Here is a 21,001-nt window from a genome sequence, read left to right as displayed (position 1 = left end):
TAACTGGAGATTCTAGACTACTAAAGGTGAATGAAACGTAGTTTCAAAACAAACAAATATCTCACTGTAAAATACACAAGTATGTTGGCAAGCTTTTCTTGTTGTGCATCATAGTTACTTTTCAAGCAGCGTTAGTAATGGGATCTCTATCAGAACATAAAACCCCATAAATAGTTTCTTTGTTTTACTTGACACATAACTCCAGAAAATTTCCTTTTTAGGTTGAAATATCTAGTGCTCTGTCTTTTACAAGATTTTTCTAGCTTGCAAAATGCAGTTGTAAAAAGTGTGCTGTGGAACTCTCAAAGGAAAGGTGTATAATTCAATAGCTGTTTGATTAATAAAATAAATGGCAGAAGCAAAAGACCATGGTATTAATAGCAGCTCCTTATTTTTAACCAAGCTGCCTGCAAGTTAGTAACTTTTGTTTATAAGGACTAGTTTATCTAATCTTTCTAGAAAACAATTTTTTGTAAACTAAAAATGTTTGAGCATTTAAAGTCATGTTTCCCTCTGGTTGGACTTTGAAGTTTGTGAGAACCTCTTATTTGTGTTAGCAGTTCTTCATGCATTTGAATTACACAGAACATAAGAAAATGGCTATGCCTAGCTTTTTATTCTGTTAATATTATTCATGAGATAAAATAAAATCTATTTGCATGAATGACTTTACAGCCTTTCGTCTGCTCTATTTAGAAGAACTGTGCAAGAAACTGTCGTGGGGAAAAAAAGTTAAATACAAAAAACATTGCAATAGAAATTAAAATGGTTCCTGAATTGGGTAATTGCATCTCCATTCATGTTTCTCCCACAATTTTTGGTGAATTTAAGTATTCAGCAGTTTCTTTTAGCAGTATGTTCAAATTTAGGAATTGCCAAGCCATAATAGATCAATGGTCCATCTTGTCCACTATCCTCTTTCAATTTGCTTCAGATTAAGGCATAAAATGGCCATAATGCACCTCTGTGCAGTACCAGACTATAGCAATTTATTTCTGACCTTCAGCTGGTGACATGCTTATGCCCTGAAGCGTGAGAATTGATTATGTTCGTAATTTTAATTTTATGATATAGTTTAAGTGCAGATTCTAGTAATACTAGTGTGTCTAATCAATTTTTTTAATCTTATGAAGGTATTTCCTTCTGTAAAGTCATGAGTGTTAAGTTGTCAAGGCTTTATATTACTGTGTGATTCTTTAAGGGAAGAATTTTGATGCAGAAGGCAAGTGTTTTGTACAGTAAGAAATTATTTTTCCTCTTAGCCTACAGACTATACACTGTAGTCCCTCGACTAGTTAAGTTTGTTGATGTACTGACCAACTGGTACATCAGAATGAATCGCAGAAGGTTAAAGGTAGGTGCTATTTCTGTTGCTAACTTTTTACTGTAGATAGACCCAATGTAGTTTAAATAGATTAATTAAACTAATAAAATCCTTATAGTACCTTTGTGTGTTATATAAAACTGTGTAGCTTTCAGCTGAATAGCTGAAATTGCAAATAAATATGATTTTCCCTTTTTACTCCATTTATGTTCTTGCCCCTTGTTTCTTCATAGGGCAAGTAAAAATACACTGTAGCCCATAATTTTTGTTTTGTTGGATAGGATTGAACTGTAATTGTGGATCTTGGAAAGCTAGCATTTATTGGGTGAAGGAGTAAAATCATGTATTACAGTGTGAGAATGTAGTTCATAATTTAAAAAGTGTAGATGGTTTTTCTAATCCTTTTCCTTTCTCCATGGATACTCTGAATAGGGTGAAAATGGGAATGAGGACTGCATTATGGCCTTGGAAACCTTGTTCAGTGTTCTGTATGCAATGTGCAGACTCATGGTAAGGTTTTACACTCAACTCTAATTATTTAACGTATTCAACTTGATTCCCCAGCAAGCCTGGGTGCATGCTTCTAATTGTTACAGTTGCCCCTAGAAGTAACAGACCAGAAAACTAGTAAAGACCAGACCTGAAAATGGGGGAAACTGCTACTGCATTTTATCATTGTATTTTATAGTATTGTGTTTTCTCTGGGTTAAACTCAAACGGAAGGTGAAAAGGTGGCATCAATTTAATTTGTTCATCATGGCCTATTCCTTGAATTAGTGTTATATTTTGTAGTGTTAAAACGCAAAGTAAATATTCCATTTTTGCAGCGCTGTCTGCTGGACAGTATAATCCTGTAACATAAGGATTCCTGATTAATAGGAAAAAAGGAACACACAAAAAAATGTTGTGTTTTGATGATAATGAAGGTAATTGGTTGAAAATATAGAGGATACAATTCAGTAAGAGAATGCATTCATGAATAATATATAAAATATTGCAGGCACCTTATACTCCCTTTATCACTGAAATGATGTATCAGAATCTGAAGACCCTTATTGATCCGGCCTCAGTTCAGGAGAAGAACAGTGATAGCATTCACTATCTCATGCTTCCTCAAGTGAGGTAAGAAACAACCTCTGTTGGTGACAGTGGGCAGGGTTCTCTTTCCTGTAGTTACAGAGAGAAGTTCTTCATACCTTATTCACATATTTAAACAAAGCAAAAATACCAGTCTTTGGCATTTACAAGCATACAAGGAACACATTTTTTGATACAAAGGATTCCTTTTGCACCCAGAAAATGATCTTGTAGTTGTGCTTATTGTTTTAAACACTTCTGTTTTCCTTAGGCGGGCAAAATATGTAACTGAAGTGTTTATGAAACTATTTTACTCCTGTACACCAATTTTCTTTAGGGAAGTGTTTCCCTTTAGTCTTTAACACACTTGCCATTGCTGAGGTGTGTTAACCTGACAGGACTGGCTGGGGCAGTATTGATAAGGTGCTGTGGCAGTATTGGGAGGAAAGGTGCAGAGTTAGCACTCTTTCTAGATCCAATCTCTCTCCTTCAGCAAAAAGGCTGGCTACCGACTTGGATTTCTCTGCATGCTGAGAAGCAGTAGGGGTCTACAGCTTGCTGGGGCTAAAGAAGAGTGGTCACAGAGCTATAATGTTCCCCATTTCTCATCAGCATGCAGTATCTTTTTCAAGATGGATGCTTAATTGGAGGCTGCAATGCCTGCCTTCTCCAAAAGACTCCCAAAGGATCGTAAAACTCTGTGCCAGAGCCTTTTCATGGCTGAATATGTCTGGCCATATTTGACATCAGAGTTTAAAACTTACCTAGGTTTTTCTTTTCATGCATATTGTGCCTTTTGGTGTCTCTGACCAAGCAAGAGAGCTACTAGTTGTGTTCCTTCTGATGGCCATACAGTATACACTAATTGTGGAAAGTATTGTTACAAGAAATCTACTGAGATTCATTTAGCAATGCTGCTGGTTTTATGTATTCTAGAAGTGTACTCTTCTATGACACAGAATGTGAAACTGATACGTTGTCATTAGGAAGGCCCTTGAATTGGTGGTGTATATGGATTAATAGAAGGAAAATCAGTTATTCATGGCAAATTAATTTGTGTAACGTATTGGGTCGCATGTGCATTCCTGTTCCCATCTACTAATCAAATCAAAGATAGATGTTATTTTAAAACTAAATTACACTTGAGGTTTTATAGTGGCTAAAAATCTGGCAGTCATTTTTCTTCGTTGGTGCCTTTTTTGTCTTAGTGTTATGTTTAAATTAAGTTTTGATTGTGATAGTTAATCTGTAATGAGCTAGCTTTTCCAAGGACAGTAGCACAGATCGCAACAGACATCTTTTTTTTGTAGCAGTTGTAGGCTATGGTGCTGTGTGGCATGTACTTTCACAGCAGCATGATAGGTTTATACAAAAAAAGCTATATGGCAAACATTATGGTTGTCAGATTAAATTGACTGTGTCATTTTCAGGGTTGGACATAAATTTGTATCTTTTAAAACTTTTAAAACTGTATATGCGTAAGAGAATGAATTGTTTCTATGACACTTAAGCAATGTATTGATACATACAACTAATGGTAATAGCCGTGAGTTCTTGGGAGTCCACAGAAATGTGATTTCATTTTCCCTTTAAGTGCTATTCAGATTAGTGATTTAGGGAAATTCTGACAACCTTCAAGACAGCCACCAAGATGCAAGAGGTTAATCCAACCCTCTTGTCCTGCCTTGACTCCCAGAATTCTCAGCTCCAGCTGTGGCTCTTATTTCCTGTTCTTCGTTTAATTGCACAGTCTCCTGATTGCTTGTTGCAGATTTTTATATACCCTGGAAATCCAATAAGTTAATACTTTTTACAAAAACAGTTGAATATGAGTTGCTATAATAGATCTGTACTTCAATTACAGTCAAATAAACAATAGATCTGTAAACTTTCACCCTGAAATATTAGGATTTTTTTAGCAATGATTTATGTTTCAGGCCCTTCGTTTTCAGTTTTTACTGATTTTTTTTTTTTTTAACCAAAAAGTTTCTGGGTTTTATACTATTTGGTTTTTAACTTTTTTTTTTCTACCTGAATTTTGGATCACGCAATAAATGAAAATACTGATGACGAGAAGAAAATCCAGGACATTACATTAAGTAGATACATTTATTTTAATAATAAATTTAGTCTAATTGTAAATGTGAGGCTGTTCAAGTAAGGCAGAGTAGTGGAACGAACAAATACACACGCATGTGCACATATGTATGTACTGTTGACGTGCAGTTCATGAAATAAACCACAGCATTAAACTGCTTTTACTTTTAGTACTCTTACTTTTCTCTATTTGTTGCTTTTTTCTGTCCTCCCTTCTCCCGATATTTACCCAGAAAACTGCTCAGTTAGTTTTTTTGCACCAATTGTCACCTATTTTATGTTGATAAATTCCTGGGAAATTTTCAAATAAAGTAATAACTGAGAATGAAGGACCTTACTTATGCTGTATGCTAACTAGATTCTTCTCTGTCCAAAGTAACAGGTAAAATCAGAAACATTGTTTTTGGGGTACTTCATTGAGTTTTATAATAAACCACAAATCTATGAAAAATATTCTCACAATGCAGTTTCACAATAATGCTTTAAAATCTAAGAGGAAAGTAATATTTCTTACTATGAACATTTATGAAAAACAAGGAAACTTTACATTGCAATAATGTACAAAATTTTTTTTTTAAGTCCTTCCCTGGGAAATTGACTTGAAGAAGCACAGAAACTTAGAAATGGCCAATAACATTAATCCAAATATTCCTGGTATCACAGATTAGGGCATAAGTCTTAAATCTTGCTCCATGGAGTCTTCTCCCTTCTGGTAAACCTTCCAGACCACTCTGTTTTACACCAAGAATGTTTCCAGTTAAAGTGATATAATTAGTAACTTCACATCCACATTATACTTTTCCTTTGTTCACAGCTTTTCTGACACAAATAAATACCAAAATAGAAATGACTCTGTGCTTTGCTTGAAAATGTATGTAGTTTTGAAGGAGCTGCCTGAATTACAGATACATTCAAACAATCAACAAAGAACAAGAACTGGCATCACTTATAGAACTGGTGATTGCTTTTACATTTGAAACAAGCTTTGACTCTGTGCTTAACCTGAAAAACAAGCTGTCTGGAAACAGAGGTTGGGGGGGGGGGGGGGCATGTTATCAAGCCACAGAGAAAAGCAAAAGATTTGAAATACATAAGCTTTCTGGAAAATACAGGTCTGAATTCTGGGAATATGCACATGGCCCATCATTCTTTTACAACCCACACTTTCAAGATAAAAAATTATGGAGATCCCACCAATTCACTGTGTGTGGGTATTTCAATAGCAATGTAACTAATTCATTTGTTATGTATTTTTGGATATTCCATTATATCATAAATATAAATTCTGCTCTTCATTGGATACTTGTAAAATGAATAGTGTACATAATTATTTCATATCAGTCAGTCATGTGAAAGGTATTAATGACAGCTAATAAAAATAATTCTTAAAAAATAAAAGAAACCCACACACAAAATTGCTTCTTAGCATTACCAGTGTATGGATATGACCAAATCTGTTGTGGGAAATTTTTGACAGATGTGACGATGGGTTAAAGGCCCACTTAAATAAATCTAAAGAGATGTAAACATTAAATTGTTTCTTCCTAATCTAGGGATGATCTGATTGACAAAAAAATTGAAAATGCCATTTCCTGGATGCAATCTGTTATTGAGCTTGGCCGGGTAATCCGAGACAGAAAAACCATTCCAGTAAAGGTTAGAAGCTCTTAATATCTCTTACATCAATATTCCATGAACATATAGCAGCTCTGTAACTTTCGGAGAAGTGGGGAGTAAGTGACTAAATCTGTGCTAGCAAACAGAATTAAACAGAAAGGAATTTAGTTTAAAATGACCAAAATAATACTTTCTGTAGCCCTTTATTTCCTCTCTCATACTGAACCTCTATTGATTTTTGTTTCAGTATCCACTAAAAGAAGTAGTGGTTATCCATCAGGACCTAGAGGCTCTGGAAAACATCAGGTCTCTGGAGAAGTATATACTTGAGGTAAGAACATAATCAACAGAGGATATTATTGGAGTTTTACTGTGCAAGTCAGTTTCAAAGGAGCACTTCTATATCATTTCTATTGGCTAGGTTAATACCTCATTTAACTGAATTTCAGTAAGTTACATATACTGCTCTTTTGGGCCACATTCCATATTTGGTCAATATGCAAATGTGAGCTATATAAATGGGAGCTGTAGGCAAAGGGTGGATTATGACCCTAAATCTACAGACTACATTTATGAGAAACGCTTCATCTCTGGAAGTGTCTAACCACACAGCATTACTTTGGTAATATACAAGTCATTCAGAGAACTTTAGAAATACACTTTTCCATGACCATTGTGGGGCAGAAATGTAGTTTGAATGAAAATGAGGCATGCTAAATCACCCAGAATTGCCAAAGTATATTATAGTGAAATCTTGGAGGTGAAATTGTAGGGGTAATCATTATTAATAAATAAATAATTCAAGGATATTAAAATGCAATGACTAGAGTATATGCTGAAGGGTTAAGGAAGTATGCAGATCCATAGCTTAGTTAGATGGAAAGTTCTGTGAAAAGTAAGAGCAGAAAACAATTGAGTATGTTCCAAAAGTTCTCAAAGCTTAACCTGTTTTTCCAAAGTTTATAGAAAATAAAATGTCAAATAGGTAAGATTTTATGGTCTATATAATTTCTGGCAATTATCTTGAGCATCCCCTGTGATATGCCTTTAAAGTACTCTCTCTTTAATGCGGGTCCATTAGAGAAAATGCACTCTGCCCTACTTTAATACTTTACAAGGATAAAAACCCTGCCATTCAAAATAAATTAACCTTTTTGGTATTTGACATATTTGAGTTGACTTTCAAATTGTCTGGGCATCCTGTTTTCAGGCAATCATCTAAAAATTAGTAGTTTCAAGATGTTCTTGAAGCTTTTAATCTCTGTACCAAATTCAAGAAATTGGGGTGGGGAAACAAACTTATTTCTTTTTATCTTTAAATGCTGGTTGTGGAGCTGTTGTTCATTGTCTCTTGAATTCAATTAAATGCTATTACAAACAGCTCATTTTAAAGTGTATATTCTTTCACTTCAAAGATGATGACCTGCAGTAGAAAAATCAAGTGTTTGGGTAGAAGGGGAGGAAGGTAACATTTGGTAAGGAAGACTGTTTTTCAGGCGGAGTGGTGTATTTGAGCTGTTTTACAGAGTTTAAGAGAGAGACTATTTTTTTTGGAATTGAGGTTTAGGGGTACTTTGAACTCTTACCGAGGTAGATAACATGAGTATAAAGGATGACTTGGAGAGTGCCAGGTGTTTGTCACAGTTCTAAAGTTCCTCCTCTGCCTTGGGGGGTCCTGCGATTATTGGCGGATTTGCTCGCCTCAGAGGTTCACGGCAGCCCTCAGTTTGGCCACTTTTGTGGCACAAATCTGTCATTCACTCAGTTAGCCTCATCATTGGCCAGCATGGGGAAAAGGAAGAAGAACAATCCCTGCAGTCTCGGCCGATCCACCTAGTGGATCGGGGAACAGGCCAGAGACCTTCCCCTCTGGTGGAACCCACAATCCAGTCAACTCCTCTGGTATCAAGTAGGGAGTTGAAGGGATGGAAGGATGGGGGGAACCTGGGCCTGCCCTCTACTCCGGGTTCCAGCCCAGGGCCCTGTGGATTGCAGCTGTCTACAGTGGCTCCTGTAACAGCTGCGTGACAGCTACAACTCCCTGGGCTACTTCCGCATGGCCTCTTCCCAACACTTTCTTTATTCTCACCACAGGATCTTCCTCCTGATGTCGGATAATGCTTGTACTTCTCAGTCTTCCAATAGTACAGCTTCTTGCGCCTCTTGCTCCCAGCTTCTGCACGCACACCACAAACTGAAGTGAGCTCCTTTTTAAAACCCATGTGCCCTGATTAGCCTGCCTTAATTGATTCTAGCAGCTTCTTGATTGGCTGCAGGGGTTCTAATCAGCCTGTCTGCCTTAATTGTTTCCAGAAAGTTCCTGATTGTTCTGGAACCTTCCCTGTTACCTTACCCAGGGAAAAGGGACCTACTTAACCTGGGGCTAATATTTTAAGAAGCACATGCACCAATTAATGAGATTTTTATTTTTTTTTTAAAAAACACACTAAAAAATCAATCACTCTCCTGTAGCCATCTGGCCTGACCCTGTCACAGAATTAATTAAGCAATATACAGTTGAATTGTTTAGTTTGATGGTTTAGGTGGATTGTCATGTGAAGTCTATAGGAAAATACGTGCAATGGTGAAAATCTGCTGATTAGTGTTATAAAATAAATATCCAAATTAAAGCACAAAAATTGCACAGGGTCTTCACTGAGCATGTGATGAAATCCTCCATAGGGAACTGTAATTGCACATAAACATTGAATGTACTGTAGTAGTTCTTTCATCCAGTCATCCTTTGCATGAACTTGATTGTTTTGTTGTAATATAACTTCATTTTGTGCATCATCTTGGTAATATGCACTAAAGAAACACAGATTAAAAATGTACTTGAAAAAATCTTTGTTTTTCTCAAATAACAAGGGAGATGGTTCCAGATGGGAAAAGATTTTAAGAACTAATTCAATTTTTCTTTGCTGTTTAGTACTTGTTTCTCTTAGATTAGGCAATATAAATGGACTAATCAATTTCACTTTCAGGTTCATAGCCACTAGCAGAATTCTGCCAAGTTGCTCTACAAGCACCGCTCTCATTAGAATTTTTTTAGTTATAAAATAGAAAATAAAATTATAGAAACACTTCTACCAGTGCTTGGTTTGGTACACTCTAGGCCAATTTTGACTGGTCTCTTTAAATATGAAAATATAAATTCTTCCGCTTAGCATTGCACAGTCTGGTTAGGTGTACTGAGAGTGTTTAACTTTTTCTAGCGCCATCAGGCACTGGCTGATACCAAGCTGGATGCCAGAGGACTGGTAAAATATCTTAACTAGGAATCTTCTATTTCCTTCACAGCCGTACAAAGACAGCCTCCCATTCTGGCTCTTGGAGAGGCAGTATATGTTGAATAGCCACCCCATCTTTGATAATATCTTCTCTCCAATACTTGGCAGTTGGAGGTTGTGTGGTCCAGTGGTATGAGCACTGGGCTGGGAACCAGCAACTCCTGACTTCTAATGCTGGTTTTGTTAGCACTGACCCTCTTGTCTTCAGCAAGTCATTTAGCCTTTCTGCCTCAGTTTCTTCATCTGTAAAACTAGGAGTAATACTCAAGCCACAAGGGAGTTATGAGGGTTGTGGTAAAGCGCTAAAAGTATTGGTTTATTTAGATGTGTATAATGTAGTATTAACTTTCATTGGTTTTCAGGAACAGAGACAGATGTGTAAAGGTAAGGCTGGGTTAACCTCTCAGATTAAACATCGGAAAGTTTGTAATAAATGGTTTTAAGGAGGAATGATTAAAGTTCCACACCCATGACAAAAATAAGGGACATCTTTTTCTCTCACAAACATCAGGCAACAAACTCAATACAATATTTCTTAGTGTATTAATTTGCCCCTATGTTAGAGTTGTGCTGTGTAAATCTTAGTCTTTCAGGTTGATACCAAAACCCAATATTCGTTTTGCTACTTACTGAAAGTTTTCAAGTTAGTTACTGGGAAGGAGAGCACAGAGCTAGAGATATCCAGGAACTCAGCCAGTTATGATATGCTCTGTTTTGATTATACTTCTCAGCTTTGCTGTTCATCAAACTTGATTATGTAATCAGAGTATTTATTACTTTTATTTTTTATTTGTTAGCATTAATGCCAGAAATGATTTTTGGTAATTTTGATAAAGTGGGATTTCTCTTGTGGTTTACCTCTGTGATGTCACTTATAGTGTAAGCTTTTAGTACAACTCCTGACAAAAGAAATTGAGAAGTGCAGGAGATGTCAATTTTTGTAAAACCTCATTTACCAGAACAATTTTCTGCAGAGAGCTCTATTTTAAATTGACTTGCTTTGTGAACTGCAATCTTTGATTCTTTATTATGAAAATAAAGCAATTATTTTAAACAAATGAAACTTAAGACTAATGGTAGAGCTGTCTAGGCTAGGAAATAGATGCCTTGCCAAAAATGGTTTAAGTGCTAGTGCAGAAAGGACCAAGATCAAGCTCACAAGAGAAACAAGTCTTAAGAAAGCTTTTAGTAACAGTGCCAAAAATAGGTTTGTCTTGTCAGCACTAGCAATTAAGCCATTTCCAGCACTGGTTTGTGGGACCTATTGCAAATCCCTTTCAGTGAAGAATCAGTGTCCTAACAAGGTTTTACACAGTTTTGAAATCCATCAGATAGCCCTACATAGTGTATGAGCAGAGATGTTAAGTTCTATGTATCAAAGTTATTTATAGCTTTATACCCCAAAAAAGAAATGTGCAACTCTTAACCCTACATATTAAAATGGAACATAATCTATTCCATATGGGTCATGTCCAGCATCTCCCATGGTTCCATATTAATTGTAATGCCCCAGCATAATGCATGATGGAGCATTAGATTGGCAGAGGAGTTGGCTAGCTAAAATTGAGATGGATATTATGGTCTTATTTTTTTTTTCTTCCAATGCAATATGCTGAATACTCATCTTACTTTAGTTATTGGGAGAATTCAGTCCACATTTAATCAGTACGCAACTTACTACAAGTATCGTAGAAGTGTAGGTTTGGAAGGGACTTCAAAGTCCTCAAGTCCAACCTCCTGCCCTGGGGTAGGACCAAGTAAACTTAAATATCCCTGACAGGTGTTTGTCCAACCTGTTCTTAAAAACCTCAATGATGGGGATTCCACAAATTCCCTTGAAAGCCTATTTCAGAACTTAACTACCCTTACAGTTAGAAAGATTTTCCTAATATCTAATCTAAATCTCCCTTCCTAAAGATTAAGCCCATTACTCTTTGTTCTACCTCCAATCGACAACAACGGCTATTAGCCAGGATGGATGGGGATGGTGTGCCTAGCCTCTGTTTGCCAGAAGCTGGGAATGGACGAAGGGATGGATCACTTGATGATTACCTGTTCTGTTCATTTCCTCTGAAGTACCTGGCATTGGCCACTGTCAGATGACAGGATAGATGGACTTTTGGTCTGACCCAGTATGGCCATTCTTATGTCGTCCTCGAGTTCTCAAATATAATTGCTAACCGTTCTGAGATTGCTTCAGCTAGTTCCTTAAGTACCCTAGAATGAATTTCATCAGGCTTTAGAGTTGTGAGCAAGTTTGTCACAGAGGTAATGTAATTGGTGTTAGATAGGATGTCAGTTGTATTATGTGAGGAAATCCTAGTGGTTAATTCCTGATGCAGAATTTATCAGATTAAATATGCTTAACAAAACATAAATTACATAAATAGTTATCACAATAAAAAAAACCAAATTCAGTTTCTATAGGTGCGTTTACAGCTTTTGCCACATGGAGGAAGAAGTAAAGTGCTTTATAAATACTCTAGCAGCAGATACCCACCCTTTAAAAAAATATGTTCATGTTCTGCTAGCTCTAGCTATAATTCTGTTATTGTAAGATGTCTGCAGAGCTACCACCTGAAATGACAGCACATAGTCGCTAATCCATAAATTTAAAGGGCAAGACTGAAAATAAAGTCCATTATGGATGGATACTATCCAATAAAGATTTCATGTCTGCAAAGTCCGTAGCCATTTTCTTCTGTGTCAGATCATGCTGCTGAAATCTATTGTTTCATACAGACTGATGCTTCGCTTCAAGAACCTTCTGATTTCATTTCATGACATTTTTGTGGTGTATGAAAACTGCAGATTCTGCCCCATCTGTGAAAAATAAGGTTTTAAAACAGCAACTTCTATTTTTAAAAGTTGGCTTTTCAGGAGATAATTTAACTTTTTAAATGTCACAAAGGATTAAACATTTAGGAGGACAAGAATTATATTACATAACTTACCTTGAGTCAGTTTATGAAACAAATACATTCTTGAAATTATTATTATTATTATTATTTATTGTTGCATTGATTAAAAACATAAATGAAGGTCATGATTAATCCAGGATGAAAGGACCTATGCCATGCTCACTATTGGATTCTGGAGAGAAATGCTGGGTCTAAGCGTTCACAACAAAGATAATGTGAATAAAATCACTTAAATACATAGTGATCTCCTAGTATCTCAAAGGATGGTGCCAAATTAGAGTGCTGAGAGAATTTTTAATGAAATGCAATGGGAAAGTTTAATTGCATTCATGATATACTATTTTCCTGGTAAATTAAATATTTCAGTTAACTTAATATTTATTCATTTATTTATTTTGGTGTAAGTTACTTAAATTTACTTTTAACTAATACATTTTTGAAAACTAGAGCTTTTACTTTGTGTACTGTAGATTGTTAAAATATTGAGATGCAGGTATTTAAAATACTTGTAGTACAGATACACATTGTAACATGTTACACAGTGTATAGGTATCTTTTTGTGTAGCTGTTCAGATATAAATACAAATTCATGCACACAGTATAATGCCTTAATTTTATATTGAGAAAATTAAGGATGTCCTAGTGGCAAAGTCAAATAAACCAACTGTTTTTTCTAATCAAAACAATATGTTAAGACTAATACACAATTAAACCTATACTATCCTGCTACTTGATTGCACAAGTAACTCTGCTTAAATAATTCTACTAGTATTATCACTAACACTATATACAGAAAACTAGTTTTTATTCTGATTATTCTTGAACATTGTTTGGCAAGTATGTCTAGTTTTCATATTCACCTTGTTAAAACTCAGGCCAGAGATGTTCTATAAACTTGAGCTGTCTTATTTGTTATGTCTGTCGTTTGTCACTTTCCATATGGATTTGTGTCTAACAGCACAGAGTTAAAACTTAATTACCTCTGAAACATTTAATTCCAGTTCAGTTTTCTTTCCTAAGCAAGTTTGTTAAATGGGACAGTGTGTTAAGTGAGTGTTCTTCTGAGCTGTTCTCTTCAACAGGACTTTCTCAGAGATGAGTCCGTGGTGTGGATAGAATATTTAGCCATCATAACCCCAATCTAACTATATCAGCTGTTGGTCCTTTCATACTGACATGAGTGGTGTTTTCATCTAGTTTCCACAACTTATACAAAATAGATTGCTTATTAAATGCATTAGGTGATTCTATCGCAACTTGCGTGAACTCTGCTAACCTGTCAGGTACTAAAAGCAAAATGTGTAGGTTATTCAACAAGCTCAAATATCGGTGGTCTTGGTAAGTGCATAGAATTTTACAACCAACAATGTCAGTAAAAGAGTTAATGGGCAGAAGTTGCAAAGCATTGTTACAAACAAAAAATGATAGAAGATAGAGCAAGATTCTGCCTTAAGCTCCAATTTTAGATATGAAATTGTGTGTCTTGAGTGTGACATTCTTCTTTAATTTTACAAAGTAGACAGAATAAACACAGGCTTTCTATAAGACTCAGAGCACTTTTAGTGTAGTTTAAATCTAGATACAGTGCTTTCCTCTTTAGAAGGAAATTCCTCAAACCTACAGAAATTACAAGTGGTGCATGTTGTGATCTCTGCTTTTCAATAGAGTTGAATGTAGAGTACAAAAGTCTACAATGGTTCTTGAAAATCTGCATCACTTCAGGCCAATATATGTAACAAGGGTAAAAGTTCTGAGGCAACTTTTAATTTAATTAAATAATGAGGAAAGCATCTGTAGTTCTACATCATCAGAATTTACTGGCAGCTTTCCAGAACCACAGGCCATTAATTTAACTTGTTCAAAATGCATCCACATACAATGAGAATGTAGGAAAACCAGAAAAGGAAAGAGGCAAAATGAGATTACTCATACTTAGGCTGATGTTTGGTCCACTGAAGAACTAAAACTTGTAGTAGTCTGTTGGCTACAAATATACTGAAGCCAACTTCTTAACACAATCCTGAATATGTTATGCATCCTTTTGAGCCAATGCCTGGCAATATAACTTATTGGACACACAAAGATCCTTCAGTCACATCTTTTCATGTAGTAGTAAAGCATCAGAGAAGGCAAGTCTGATTTGAGGTTAGAGCTGCACAGAATCTTTAGACTGCAGTGAAATCTTTACCCAATAGGCCAAATGGACTGCAACTGTAATACAAGAATGGGGTCTGCACCTAAAGAATAATCTACATGTCATTGTTTTGCTTATACATTGTCACACTGATACAGCAGTTTAATCCTTTTATTTATAAGGACATCTAGATAGAAAACTCTTCACGTGCGTGCTATAATCTCCCACCCACCCTTTTTCCCTATTTTTCTAAGTATAGTTTTAATTTTGTCATAGTTGTTATTTTGCTTATATGTTTATTTTCTTTTTGCAAATTTATGCAGGAACTTAACGTACGTCAGGTGACATTGTCTACTGATAAAGATAAGTACGGAATCCGTCTAAGAGCAGAACCGGATCATATGGTGCTCGGGAAGCGTCTGAAAGGTGCCTTTAAAGCTGTTATGACTGCCATCAAGGAGCTGAAGAGTGAGCAGCTGGAAGAATTCCAAACGTCAGGTGCATAGTAGGACTCTATGCATTGATCAGCAGTTGATGGTCATGATGTGGACCTTGGAAAGAAGAGCCAAAGGATTTCAGGCCTCTCAGACTCAAGCCATTGCTTTTAGTTTAAATTTATAATAATCAGTTTAACACATTTTTTGTAAAAAAATAAACACAAATACATAGTTAGATCAAAATGCAAGAGATTTTTAAGGCCCAACCCCCAGCTAACATTCCAGGCAAACTAGGGAACTTTCCAAGTGAATAAAGGGAAGCTGTGAATTGATACCTTGAACCTACTTGTCTAGAGTAGAAACAAATGGCTTTATGTGCTTAATTTACACATTGCTTGTATGTACTGTAGTGAAAAGTATTATGTAGAACAGAGGAAACTGATAGATTCTTGTATGGAGCACAAGAACTGGATTGTTCCATGACTCTTAAATTCATATATGAAGTAAACATCTAGCTGAAACTTTTTTTAAATATTTGTTTAATAGTTTCAGGTGGGTGAGATTTTTCCAAACATCTTTACTCTGTCTTGTGTGTTTAACTTTTATTCGGCTGTAATAATAGACTGCTATTGATTCCAAATGGTCTGCACCGGTGGTGTTGCTTGAGCTTAAATTCTGCTGCTTGTAATGACTTTACTTGGGAAAGTCTAAACTTGGAGTAGTTTTAGTGTTCCTGACAATTGCTTAGCAATGTTGGACAGAAGTGCTTGACTTCAAATAACATAGCTCAGGATTCCTATCAATTTTGTTGCTTATAATCAGAAGTACCTGTATTAACGTCTTCTGGATACTGTCTTCTTGTTGAAAGCAATGTCACAATTGATGTATTTCTTGTATTTGAAGTTAGATATTAATATATACTTAGTTCAAGAGTTAACTGCAGGATGCTCACTGACATGACTAAGAGAGAAAGGCTTTGTTCTGTAATAAGCTAGTGTAAATAATTGTCTTATTAATTATATAGGTACCATTGTTGTGGAAGGGCATGAATTACATGAGGAGGATCTCCGTCTCATGTACACCTTTGACCAGGTCATGGGAGGATCTGCCCAGTATGAGGCACATTCTGATGCTCAGGTATTGTAGTAATTATTTCTCTGCTTTAAGCAAAGTGTTTCCCTAGAAAGTAAGCATTTAAATATTTAAATGAAGTAATTGTCGCACAGTGAGTGATTACACTAGCCTTTCACTTCAGGATACTTAGTTTCAAATCATATTTAGTACACAACTAGAAATGAGCGCTATTGTCTTAACCTAGTTCTTACTGAACATTCATCTATGTCAGGGGAAATGCCAGTACTTAGGATAGTATAATGGGTAGCTCACTCTCCTCCAGCAGTATGAACTGTTCATTTGTAACAGGAGTAACAGCAGTAAAGGCTGCTCTTTGTCACTAAAGAAACTGTGACTTTGAATCCATATGTGGAGCTGATCTGTTGAATATGAACACACCTTATTAAGTCTGTCTCCTCACCATAACCACCCTTAAGTGAACAGCTTTATAAAAATGTAACAGTGCATGTTAATGCAATAACTGGTGTATTTTATTAATGGTTCTGCTGTACATTCTTTCAGGTTTTAGTTCTCCTAGATGTCACCCCAGATCAGTCAATGGTTGACGAAGGAGTTGCTCGCGAAGTGATTAATCGCATCCAAAAACTTCGCAAGAAGGTTAGTAAGTGATGGAATGGGATATCATTTTGAAAAATCAGTTTTATTTAATATACCAAAGGTGTTAAAGTTTCCAAATTGATTTAAAGTGCAGCCCCATGTACTTTAATCTTGCATGGTTAGCTGTAGAAATGTTTGCAGCCTACTGGTCAAGACATAAGTGGTAATAAGCTTTGTTGATCACTCCTTCTTGGTCTCATAGCAGCTAGCAGTCTAACCAGGCCCCATATTGCTTGCATGTCTACATCATTTATAGTGGAGACACATCTTCTAGAAGTGGAGCTTATGCCAAATCTTCTGATTTCTTTCCCCAGCCCACTAGCATCAATTAAGTCTTATCTGGGTTGAGCCTCAGCCAGCTAACCTGCATCCATGCCCCAGTTTCTACCAGACAGTGAGTTTAAGATCTGTGCCCCAGTTTGTGTGAATTAGACTGCATCAGCTGGGTCAGTGACAGAGAGATGAGCAGGCTGCGATCATCATACTTCAAGACACCACAACTTGTATGTCTTCATTCACACAAGCAAATGTGTATTTTACCAAAATGTGTGAGGGAATGTCTGGCAACATTGTGTTGACAGAAATATTTTGCCTATTTATTTCTCTCTTTCTAGTTGCATGAAACAACTAGTTTGGCCTAGTTTCCCAAACCACAGCCCTGTCTACGTTAAGGCAATTTGAACCAGTATAACTATGTTAATACAGTTAGCCTGGTGCCATGCCCCTAAGGTATATGCACTGGTTCTGCACTCAGTGGAAACTCCACCTTGCACCAGTGTACATTAGGCATATGCATCAGTGTGACTACCCCTGGGTTCAGATTTTCTTAATGTGGATGGTACTGTATAGTACTGTATAGCCCGTGCAAGGAAATATAATGGCTACAAAATCCACAAGTGAAAACTAATGACTCCACAGCCATTGTGGCCAGATAGTACACGTCTGCCCTGACTCCCATTTGGAGTCTTGCTGGAGTGAGATTTTGTTGTTCATGGGATAGGTTCTGGGGAATCAAACTGTCTGATATGTTTAGAGTTAATTCTTTAGAGAGCATCTGTGAAGATTGACACACTGATGTCAATGATAGTATGTAATACAAATAGGAAAGAATACAGGCAAGAAAATTACCCTTTAACAGAAGCTATTGCAAAAGTTACGTTTACTATCAGAATGATTTAGGGTCATAAATTCATCCCATCTGGTCACTAAACCCCATATGTTTTTTGATCTCTATTCATTAATAACTGTCATTGCTAAAAAACATCCTACAACTTGCATTGCTTCATTCCTGTTCCTTTTGTTGAAGTCTGATTGTTTTTCCTAATGAATTATTTAGAAACATCCTAAGCTTTCAAAATACATATTGCAGTACAATGTAGCAAGAGTGGTACTGTTTAGAGGCTTGGGGAGTTTGAGTCCCTACCCCAATAAATTGTAACTCATAATTCATATGAGGTCTTGGTCTGAAACACTGATGTGCATCTAGCACTATGTGTGCAGGTTAATGTCATATGTTTTCAGATATCTGTATGTAAATTTCAGTGCTTGATTGTAACAGCTGCAGAACCACTCAGAGAGTTTAACTTGTTAAAAGCTTTGGTCTGAGACCAACATGTTGTTTTAATTCTATCTGAATTATTTAGCATCATGAAGAAATGAATATTTATAAACTAGTTAGTTTGATTCAGAAACGTACAGTGTTTATTTGTATTCATTCAGTTGACTGGAAAAATACTTTCTGCTTCTGTCAAAAGGTATAGCCTTGTTTTCAGTTTTCAGGAAAAACTTTTAATTCCATATTAACAGAAAATTGACTGATATTTTTCTAAAATACTTTTTAAAAAAAGTTTTAACTTGCATGTTTCTTACAGAATTTTGTATATGTACAGATAAACTTGCTGTCATTGAACTGTAATTCTGGATTTTCTTTCAGCGCAATCTAGTTCCTACGGATGAGATTACTGTATATTACAGATCACATCCTGAAGGTGACTACCTGGATTCTGTTATTAAGGAGCATACAGATTTCATTTTTGCAACAATAAAGGCTGCCCTGAAGCCATACCCTGTGCCTACTTCAAGGGAAGTGCTTATTCAAGAGAAAACCCAAGTAAGAATGCTACATTGAACTACATGCTTGAAAGGATTTTTCGTTCAGATTAAACTGAATGATACATTGGACTACAGATGATGGCCTAAATGTTGACATTACATGTTCGTTTTATCAGATGGCTGTAACCTTTTCAGACCTGCAGATTGCCATAGCTAGCATTTTAAGTACAAAATGTCACGGGGCTCTGCTTGGGTGTTCGGTATCTTAGAAAATCAGGCCACTTAGGGTATATCTACACTGCAGTAAAACATGTGTGGGCTGGCTATGTTAGCTGACTTGGGCTGTGGGGCTGTAAAATTGCAGTGCAGATGTTCGGGCTCAGGCTCCAGAGCTATGAATAAAAACTGGGTAGTAATGATTTCTTCAGGCCTTATAGAGGATCTTATGCAACAGTATTCTACTTTAACTGAAGTTACCCAAACAGTTCAGTTTAAACAAAACACTGGATTAGTTTTGATTTAAAAAAAAAAAAAGTTTATTCAACTACAGAGAGAGAGTTTAAGGGAGTACAAGTATAAGACATTAAAGTCAGAAATGATTGCAAGAGAAATAAAAGAAAAAACGCTTTCTGGAAGTTAAAATTTAACAAGCTAGACTTTGTTCAAGGAAAAATCCTTATGACAGGTTCCCAGCAGCACTGTGTGACCAAAATCTCAGACAGGAACTCCCCCAAAGTTAAAGGGTTGGTTCCTTTGTCGTCTTAAATGAGAGAGCAAGCTTGGGGTGTTTTTACCCCTTGCTTTTATAGTCCAGTCACCCTTTGAAATGCATTTTCCTGAGATTTACCTATGAAGTTCCTTCCTGCTGTGAGGACAGAGATATGGAGTCTCATGAAAGAGGTTCCATGTTGTTGCTTACTAAAATGCAGATCGATCTGTTCCTGGCCCCCTTTGTTGCCAAAGAATGGCCACTTGAAAAGTGATTGCTAATCAACTTTGACACCTGATAGAGGCATCAGCTTGTCTTTGAGAAACCAGTTACCGCTTCTCCAGACTTGTCTGGTAAACACATATGGTCATAATTTCAGCTTATGCTCATAACTCTTAATGCACATTTTGTACATACATTACACAAAAATATTGATGAGCTATGTGTTAGTTTTTAAATGATACCTCACAAAGTGTATTTTGGACAAAAAATATTATAATAGAGTGTGAATACAGGGGTGCTTTTGTTCACAAATACACTTTTAAAGGGCTGTATTTTGCCCTTGCATGTATGATAAAGATGATATTGCATTAAAATCAAGTCTAATTTTTATTAAGATCTTCTATAAGGCTTGAAGAAACCATTTTAACCCAGTTTTTAATGATAGTTTTGGAGTTTAGCCTTGCATGATAATACAGAGCAGGCATTTGGAATCTTTTGCTAGGTGGCTTACACTTTTCAGCATCAAAATCGAGCTGCTTCCTTTGCTTCAGTAGATATTTGGCCTACTTGGACCACACCTTGTCTTGAGCATGCCTTTATCTCCCTATTCTGCTCAGAATGTGCTTGTATGTCACATTAAACAAGAGTGACAAGCCCACATGACGGAAGAGTCTAGGCATAAAATAACTTACTGATTTGATCTGCAGAATGATGTATGCCCTGGGAATATCTGAAAACAAAGAGGTAGATATTCGTGAGTCATTTCTGACCCTGTACTGATACAGAAGGACATATTTGTTTTTCTTATGAATGAACTTGTAATGTCAGAAGAGTTTTTCAAGCAAAGGCTTCTCTTGTCTTTGTTCAACACTGTTAGTCATCTCTTGACAAAGGCATTGGGAAATATTTGACTGAAAATTAGAGAACATGCTGATATAAGAGTTGGTGAGAACACAGTAAAAGCCTGAGAACTGGCAAGTAGTTTGTCATATTCCAGGTAGATATTTGCTAGTTTGTGATGAATATGGAGCTAGATGCTCCTTGACTGGACTTTTGACCTTAGAAAGTTGATGCCAAATCTGAGAGCAAACACCGGGGAATGTAGGACAGCTGGAAAAAGTGAATTTAGTCTGAATGAAATTATATTCTTAGTAGACTATGCGCAAATGGTGTGTGAAAATGGAATAAATGAGGCACATTTATTCTAAAATGCTTTCCATGAGATCTGATTTTCAAGGCCTCATGGAAAGTCCATCTATTTGCTCAGGCTTTTGCCGGAGGGTATAATTGTGGGGCACATTTGTGTTTGCATAACTGTGATGTTGAGTACTGTATTTAGCTTAATACTGGTCAACTTATTTTGTTTTTAGACTTCTATGAATGTGCAAAT

At 36.2% G+C, this 21,001-nt stretch overlaps 1 protein-coding gene across 2 annotated transcripts in view; it reads left to right on the top strand.

Moving 5' to 3' along the window:
• The window catches only part of IARS1 (isoleucyl-tRNA synthetase 1), a 180,950-nt gene that overhangs the window by 115,409 nt on the left and 44,540 nt on the right, over window positions 1–21,001 (top strand). For both annotated transcript variants that reach the window (XM_084634253.1, XM_084634252.1), the window contains exons 21-29: window positions 1,263–1,354; window positions 1,757–1,834; window positions 2,325–2,446; window positions 6,052–6,154; window positions 6,363–6,446; window positions 14,784–14,958; window positions 15,922–16,034; window positions 16,533–16,628; window positions 18,562–18,738. In XM_084634253.1, the coding sequence (XP_084490379.1) occupies window positions 1,263–1,354; window positions 1,757–1,834; window positions 2,325–2,446; window positions 6,052–6,154; window positions 6,363–6,446; window positions 14,784–14,958; window positions 15,922–16,034; window positions 16,533–16,628; window positions 18,562–18,738 (1,040 nt within the window). The remainder of the gene's footprint in view (window positions 1–1,262; window positions 1,355–1,756; window positions 1,835–2,324; window positions 2,447–6,051; window positions 6,155–6,362; window positions 6,447–14,783; window positions 14,959–15,921; window positions 16,035–16,532; window positions 16,629–18,561; window positions 18,739–21,001) is intronic.

Source organism: Lepidochelys olivacea (assembly GCF_965140295.1).
Source record: "Lepidochelys olivacea isolate rLepOli2 genome assembly, chromosome: 7".
In the NCBI taxonomy this organism is placed as follows: domain Eukaryota; kingdom Metazoa; phylum Chordata; order Testudines; family Cheloniidae; genus Lepidochelys; species Lepidochelys olivacea.
Note: the sequence above shows the minus strand (reverse complement) of the source record. Positions and strands in the feature narration are given on the sequence as shown.